The sequence below is a fragment of the Siniperca chuatsi genome, linkage group LG13 (assembly GCF_020085105.1).
Source record: "Siniperca chuatsi isolate FFG_IHB_CAS linkage group LG13, ASM2008510v1, whole genome shotgun sequence".
Taxonomy (NCBI): domain Eukaryota; kingdom Metazoa; phylum Chordata; class Actinopteri; order Centrarchiformes; family Sinipercidae; genus Siniperca; species Siniperca chuatsi.
Genome location: NC_058054.1, coordinates 9,510,983 through 9,519,257, shown reverse-complemented (window position 1 = coordinate 9,519,257; position 8,275 = coordinate 9,510,983). Strand labels below are relative to the sequence as shown.

The 8,275-nt window shown below is 38.1% G+C and overlaps 1 protein-coding gene across 1 annotated transcript; it reads right to left on the bottom strand.

Annotated features, from left to right (window-relative positions):
- Positions 1–375: 375 nt before the first annotated feature.
- LOC122886744 (excitatory amino acid transporter 1-like) lies at positions 376–5,569 on the bottom strand. The gene is made up of 10 exons (XM_044219298.1): positions 5,346–5,569; positions 4,989–5,126; positions 4,191–4,398; positions 4,043–4,085; positions 3,876–3,948; positions 3,538–3,712; positions 3,203–3,436; positions 2,915–3,109; positions 2,467–2,601; positions 376–2,074 (listed from the first exon to the last, which is right to left on the bottom strand). The coding sequence occupies exons 1-10, from the start codon at positions 5,533–5,535 to the stop codon at positions 1,966–1,968; spliced, it is 1,500 nt and encodes a 499-aa protein (XP_044075233.1). The 5' UTR covers positions 5,536–5,569; the 3' UTR covers positions 376–1,965.
- Between the last annotated feature and the right edge of the window lie 2,706 nt (positions 5,570–8,275).

The following is an 8,275-nucleotide window of genomic DNA, read 5'->3' as shown; positions in this document are numbered from 1 at the left end:
TCCATGATTTAACGTGTTTTCATCCTCCTGCGAGCTGGAAAAGATGGACATTTCTACTTCACCGCTGTTCCCTGGCAACAGCATCTTCCTCCTTCACACACACAATCTCTCTCTGTCTTGCTTTTTCTCACCATCTCTTTTAAGCTCTCTCACTCCTGACGAAACCCCTCCTCCACATGAATTCCCCTCCTTTTCTCTTGCTTGCTAGCTGTAATGCCCCCCCCCTCCTGCTCTGCCCACAGCTGCACTGAGCTCTGGGCGATGTCAGTGGCATCTCTCTGACACTGCACTCATCGCAGCCACAGTTTCCTATTCTTCTCCTGCCATTGTCTGTTTGGCAGAAAAATGCATTTCGGGTGTGTTTACAGTTTTCTATTAATAACGCTACTTTGCACAGCACTGAAATACTGCAAAACATGTCCAGACTTGTGACTAAACCACTTGTTTTCCCACAGATCTGATGCAGTTGGGACATGCTAAATTTAGAGAAGATAGCTTTAGGTGTTGAAGAACATCCCAACATTGTTTTACTTCACTAACTGTAATAAATAAATGAATAGTTGCCAAGGTTTTTCTATCTTATTATCATGACAGGCTTGTCTAGCTTTAAATTGTGGCTTATCTTGTTTTGAGTACTTGGCTATCTAAAGATCTCTGAGTCCTTTTCCAAAAGCCAGTGAGGTGAAATGATCTTTTAATGTTCTGTTTAATTTCCCTTAATAACTGTTCACTCCTGCAGCTTTTTGCAGAGAAAACACAAAACACAATCATGTTTCAGTTTCAGGCCCACATTTTATTGTGTTTACTTTCATAATGTGTAGTATAATAAAATATTAAACAGTTCTATATGTATTTATATGCATTGCCCATATGCAACTGGGTCACTGAGATATTTTTCTTGTCTTGCATGTTGACTTTCCTGCCACCAGATGGTGGTAGTGTGCTTCTTATGAAAGACACATCTGCAACATTACAAGGAAGGAAATAATGTGCTGATCTACTCATCATGTTTAAGATACATGGGTTGGATTGACCTCTTGATAACCGCATGTAAAGCCTGTGTTATATTTTACAGGTTTAGTATATTTAGCGCCCTAACTCCTACACTGTTTCCACAAAGTCCTGTAGACTAGTTGAGAATAAAATTTAAGAGCGTAGGATAGTAGTTGATGTTACTAATGGGGTTACAGGACCAATTTCTCTCTAAATCTTAAAAAACAAAAAACAAAAATACACTTACCCAGCCTAAGGCATGTGACAAATGTGACAAATCTTATTTGCCACAATCTACAAAGCATACTGTACTGTACCTCCAGAAAGTAAGCATATTTTATAGGAATTTTGTCACCAGGGAATAATGGCAGTAAAATGTTTTATCATGAAATGTACTGTAAGCATTATTGGAGCAAAATCAGACTGAAAACAAACCCAAGAAAACACCAGTTACAGTGTACAGGCACAAATTGGCTATTTTAATTAATAACATGTATACTCTATTTCCAAATACTGTCAGCCTGTACTAATTTTATCAGTTTTGTCCCCAAAAAAATGTTAACGTTTAACATTTCGTATCTAACATACTGTACATAGAACTCCACCATTTTATTCTTCAAGCTTAAACTGCAACGCTGCAGGAAGTGTGCTGTTAATTCCTCCTGCTGAGGGTTATGTCTCCAAAACGTATCACTCCTCCTGATACCAGCAGGAGTAGAGGCAGCTAATCCTCCTTCCTAACCTCTGTTCTACTAACAACTACAAGCCGCAGATTTTTTTCTCACTGTTTTTCTGAAGAGCTAAAATAATAACTGTCCATATTATGAGCTAAATGAGGATCGACTACAACTGTATACTGAAAAAACAACTGTAAAATTCACCTCATTAATTTAACAAAGACAAAATTTTGTTATCATTCAACAATAACACATCACATGAATCTTAGCCTTTGGAAATAGATGCTGTCAAGCCTCATGAAGCACAGAGCTGAAAGCTCTGTAGCTCATGTCTGGACAGATGCTGCACTACACCCACACCGATACAGTCACCCAGCACATTGGTGGCAGTCCTTAGACGATCCCTATCAACAAACAAGAAGATCTGAGGTTATAGTAGGAACTTGAGTGTGACTTGACCACAATTACAAACAAGTTTAGTGAAGTTACAGGATACTTTTAGGGTGAAAGTTAACCATGTTACAAGTGAAATCAATAATAATATTCACTGGATTAGTTGATAATGTTCTCATAGTTTTGGAATTCTTTCCATTCCATTCAATACCTTTGTATTTTTCTACTTGTAAAGACCCTCACTGATGTAATGTACTCGCTAACCTCTAACTCTAACCGTTAACTTCATGCCTATCCCCAACCTTTACCCTAACCTTAAACTCTAAAACCTCAAACAGCCCTTTGATGAAGTGAAGATCAAATGATCAAAATGTCCACACATATTGGTTGCATGTGCACTTACAGAATCCAGTCAACAATCATGAGCAGTGATATGTCTTCAGTTGGCAGTCCAGCAGATGCCAACACAATCACCATGGATACCATGCCAGCCTGTGGGATGCCTGCTGCACCAGTGCTTGCAGCTGTGACAATCAAACTGAACAGGAGAAACAGTGATGGTTATGTGATGTAATCCTTGTTAGTGTATAAGAAAACAGGCACAACCCATTAACAGTGGGCTCGACCACTGTTGTTTGTGGATCTGACAGTTTCCATCTTTGTTTAAGCATTGAAAAAAAACCCCACTCAACTCTATGGGAACTAGTCTTATGTAAGGGCTGTACTTTTCCATCTCTTCATCTGCAAAGTCTTTGGTACTCATGGAAATTAGTTAATGGATTAATTAAAAAAAATATTTTATCAGTCTGAGCTTCTCAAGACATGAATTTCTAAACGTGTTTTGAGGGTACCTGAGGACAATGATTTGACCCAGGTTAAACTCCATATTATTAACCTGGGCAATGAATAAAGCAGCTACAGCTTCATAGAGCGCTGCACCATCCATGTTCATTGTGGCCCCAATAGGGAGCATGAAGCGTGTCACTTGATTGTCCATGTTGTGATTTTCCTCCATACAGTGGAAGGTAACAGGTAGAGTTGCAGAGCTGTGAAAAAAACCCCATATAGTATGTGAAGAAAGGTGACATTCCACCAATGTTCATGTGTCTGCAATATTTAATATCAAGACTCTGGCTCACCTGGATGAAGTCCCAAAGGCGGTGGTAAGAACCTGGAGTAGACCACCCATAAACTTGAAGGGATTCTTACGTCTGACCAGGAAATAGATGAGGGGAAGGGTGAGGAAGCTGTGGATTAGCAGGCCAGTGATCACAGTGAGAGTATACATGGCAACTTCGTGACCTATCTCTCCAACATCTGTCATCTTCACAATCTGTCCTGCCAGCAGGAAGAGGATTCCCACTGGAGAATACCTGTGATACAGAGGTGAGACACAGCAGAGGAGAGGCAATGATAGAGGCTCAATGTAGAGGGAGTCAGTCAGTTCATCTTCATGATAGCCTCCTGTGCTTACCAGATGACTATGTTGACCAGATGCATAATGGCTTTATTCAAGCAGTCAAAGAAATCCCTCAGAGGTTTTCCCTCAGTATCCATACTGCCTAGAATGAGGCCAAAGGCAACAGAGAAGACCAATAGACCCAAAATATTGACTCCGTTTGAGATGCCTGGAATTGGTACTCTGTCATCTATGGGGGTCCCAGGAATGTTGTTAAGAGTAGGTGGTGTAGTGACAAAGTAACAACAATAATGAAGATCAGGCAGACGACATATTAATGCAACATAAGGGACACAGGGTTAGACAAACATTCAACTCGATTTACAGGAATAGAACAAAAAAAGGAATCTCACTGTTTTCACTGGTCATATTGATGACATCGAGACTCTTTCCTGTAGAAACACTCCTGGAATAAACTGTTTTATACTAGATAAAAAGCATAAGCAACTGTTCAATCATTGAAGTATGAAACAGTGTCAGTAAAATTATAAAAACAATTCATAGCCATTGCAGATCTTACCTTTCTGAAACAAGCTTCCACCAGATTTGAGGGAATCATGTTTCTATAAATCAAAAACAAACAGTTTTAACTGCCAACTGTATCATTTCATGTTGTCTGTAATTTATACTACTACTGTTCAGTTTCTCAGGAAGATTTTTATACACACCTGATTAGATCTAGAAAGGAATCCACAGTCTGCACAGCCTCTGCATTACCACTAGAGGACACTGAGGCAGTCCTGGATGATTTGCCTGGTTGGATAAGAACAGCAAGGGCAATGCCAGTAAATGCAGCAATAAGTGTGGTGACCATGTAATAGCTGAAGGCCCTTAGCCCAATTTTCCCATATGCCTTCCTGTCCACAGATGACATTCCTGAAATAAAAAGATGTGGCTGTAATAATAATTGATATTATGATTAATTAAACCGAACCTTGTCTATTATGTAAACTCAAGCTCATCAGATGTTTCAGGGTTTGTTATGTAAGAAGAATCAACAATTTTACTGCACACTAATTGAAAACTTCATGTTAAGTGTTGAAAGCATTTTAGTCATTATATCTTTTCTGGGTAAACTATAAGCAGAAGTCTATAGTGGCCCCATGAGGCTGTAATGTTTATTACAGACCAGGTGAATAATGGGGAAACAACATTGCCATTCTTACTGTAGATCCTCACCACAAATGGGACAAAACATGTAAAGTTTGGTTTGAGAGTGGTGCTGGATGAAAAGCCATGTTGATACCTAAATTAAATGAGTTTATCCTCTATATAGTGGCAATTTAGGAGATTTCAGACTCAGTTTGTGAGCCTCAGCTCTACACACAGACTTTTATTAAAGCTGAGTAATGCTTGCACCAGCCAGTAGTGTGGTCATTGATTATCTACTACTATGTGTAATGTGGGTCAAACCATTTCTTTATTGATTGACTGAAACTCATACCTGAAAAAAGTGTGGATCTAACCTGTAATCAGACTGGAAATGATTAACGGAAGCACCAACATCTGCAGGATCCTCATCATCATCTCTCCAGGAAAGGTTAAATATTGTATATTCCTGGCTGACATATTAATGTGTTGCAGAGCAAGGCCCAGGCCAATACCTCAGAGAAACATAAACAAAAAGCAGGAAGTCAGTGTGTCTATCAAAGGGTGAGTTCAAATGCAAAAGAGCCAATACACAGAGCAGTGGTGGAGAAGTAACATATTAATACAAAACAAGCAGCAGGTTGCAATTTGTCTTCGCAATGGTATGGTAGATTAAAAAACAATTTTCAGGCTTCATGGGAGAATAAAGTACAGTGTGTTTGAAAACCACTTACCTGATGCAACAGCAGCCATTGTGAGAGCAACAAAAGCATTTCTCTTGAGAAAAGCCATAACATTAGATCCATTCTGGGATGAAGACACAAGACCCGAGGGCTTATTACATTTGTCGTATGTTTTGATTTCTTGGGGTTCTGTAACCTCTACTGAGTCCAACTCAGAAAGGTAATTGGTGCTTGGCAGCATCTCTTTCCTATTTAGTCCCAACAAACAGTATAGACTGCAGAAAAAGACAGATCTCTTACATCTAGCATTAATAGGACAAGGACTATTAAGATATTAATCCAAATAGAGTTTACAAAGTTTGTCAAAAGACATAAAAGCTAGAATATACAACATGAAAGCAGGTTAATATTATGAAAATGAATCAATAGTTAAAATTAAGAGACTTTAAAAGTGACAATAACATTACGTAAAAACCTGTCTATGGAAGTAACAAGCAAGTATTATGAGAAGCGAAATAAAAAATGCTCACATTCTCCTCAGTCTAGTGGTAGTGAGGGAAAAACGATCAACTTTAAAATTATTCCTCTAACAGTCTTAATGCATGAAGTCCAGTCACCACAGTATAGACAGTACAGTATGGTTGATAGGTGGGAAAGTCCAGTTATTTTCTTTGACAAGTTTTTCAACACAATTGCTTTACTAGATTAATCATCACCTTTGTGTTTTTGCCTTTCCCTTAAGTCATGTGCAAATGGTTAGTGTTTACTTTGAAATAGACAGCAACTAGACAATGTGTAATACCTGGAAGTATAATACAGTAGTAAAATGCACTATAAGGTTCTATATAGTTTGTATTTTCTCAGAGAAAATGTTGCTGAGTAATTTATGTGTAATAAACATAATAATAATATTCTTTATGTTGCTCATGCTCAAATAAAACCAGGCTTGTTCAGGCTTCATCTTTTGCCCTTGGTTGCTCATTCTATGGAAGTCCACAACTGCCAGTTTTAAGACAAAATAACTCAAATTATTGCCATTTGTGTACGCATGATGTACTGTAAAATGAAGATGAATAGAATTAATATATAAAATTCATTTTCATGTTTGAAAATGGAAAATTAACAAGACGTCTAAGAGTCTGCAGCCATGCTAGCATTACTGAGAGGCTGTGCATGCTAATATGCTCACATTCCGATGTTAAGCAGGTATAATGTTTATACCATGTTCACCATCTTAGAACTTGCTTAGAACAGGACTCGGAGCAAACACAGACGACCTGACAACTGCGAAAGGGCAGACACATGGACTAAATATTTTATTGAGGGGAGATAACAAGACACAGGTGCAACTAATCCGGGCTGGGCAGATATCAAAACTGGAGGGAAAACCACACAAAGACAGGTAAAGTAAACCTACAAGACACATGAGGAGAGAAGAGTATTTCAAAATAAAACAGGAAATAACTATACACAAAACCAAAACCATAACAAAAACTCCAATGGCAAATAATTTTAAGTGTAGTCCAAAGTATAACCCTGCTGTAATTACAATTAGAAAATTAATTGCTCTATTTCTATCATTGCTACTGGACCACAATGCCACTCCATCTTGACATAGTAGTCTCTCTCATCCCATCCACATAGACACAAGGCTGTAACTGCCATGAAAAGGTGCCTCTAATAAATATTGGTTGGAGGGGTGTCAATACTTATGCAATCAAGTATTTTGTGTTTTATGTTTGTAGTTGTAGACTTTTTTCCAATTGAAATCAAAATGTTTATCCAAATAAAAAATCTGACTAAATCCACTTGGTTTCAATGTTGTAAAACAATAAAACAGAGAGCAAAGACACTTAACAGGTCAAAGGTCCAATGTTTACACTGATATGGCCTTAACAGAAAAAAGAACATTAGGCCACCAAAAAGTATAATATTTTCACCACATGTAGACTTGAATGGTGGTTTTAAAAGGGCTGTAGTTTTCTTATTGATGGAGATTAGCAACTATGGGCAGCTTGGATTTCCAATGGTGACAAGGTTTCAGGATGAAAAATAAAAATGTCCATATAAAGCTTTCAAACCACCCCTGCAGCACAACCCATGTCTTTGCGCTTTGCTCAATGTCTTGCATTCATTTGTGGATTTACAAAACTATGGCTAAATATTCTACTTCTGATGGATTTCCAGATCTTTGAGGAGGGGGGATAGCATGACACAGAAATAGTTTATTTTGACAAATTTTGGCAAAAAGCTTCAGGTCCGTATGTGTATTACAATGAGTCTAAAGTCACTAAACCAACCAGATATCCGATTTGGAATTGTCCATTTTACAATAACTTCGTAAAGTTGGACAATTTGGCTTCAGTCCACAACAGGAGAATATTTTAAACAGATCCTCTGTAATTAGGTGATCATGAGTCCTACGAGCTTAATATCCAGAGCCTCATTGGTTCTGTGTTAGGCACAGAGGTTTAGGTCAGAGAGGTGTTAAGTCCACAGCGTCCATAAAACACTGAGTCTTAGGAGGACAATATGTGGCAGTAGCAGTGGGCACAGGGGCAGGGAGATTTTAAGTATCTTATAGCTTCTTGAGTCCCCTTAAATCACAAATCCACTAGTGACTGAGGTCCCACCAGGACATGCCAATAATCCACAAAACATCCTTTAACTGGTGTGAACTGTGATTTATGTGTGACTGTAAAGGATTATACTGAGATGGGCATTATCAAAAGTCTATGACTTCCCAAGAGTTATCTAGTCCAATACATAGTGAAAGACCAAAAAGGCCATCAGCGTTCAGTAAAATAATGGGGGTAGTCTGGCTGCATTTAATATGAAAATGTTCAGTTTGAACAAAAAGTACACAATAATGAGTTTATTTTCTGTAAATTGTTCTTGTGATGCTTCCTTGACCAACTGGTCTTTCCGAATTTTTACAATTTCTTTTTTTATTGTCCTTTTGCTGAAATTTAGCCTTTATT

What these genes read in the sequence shown, in the direction of transcription:
- LOC122886744 (XM_044219298.1), bottom strand. Translation starts at nt 5,535, where the DNA reads ATGCTGCCAAGCACCAATTACCTTTCTGAGTTGGACTCAGTAGAGGTT. An exon ending in CAATATGACCAGTGAAAACA is followed by an intron (nt 3,713 to 3,875) that starts GTGAGATTCCTT and finishes GGACCCCCATAG; the next exon opens with ATGACAGAGTACCAATTCCA. An exon ending in ATGATTGTTGACTGGATTCT is followed by an intron (nt 2,075 to 2,466) that starts GTAAGTGCACAT and finishes GTTTGTTGATAG; the next exon opens with GGATCGTCTAAGGACTGCCA.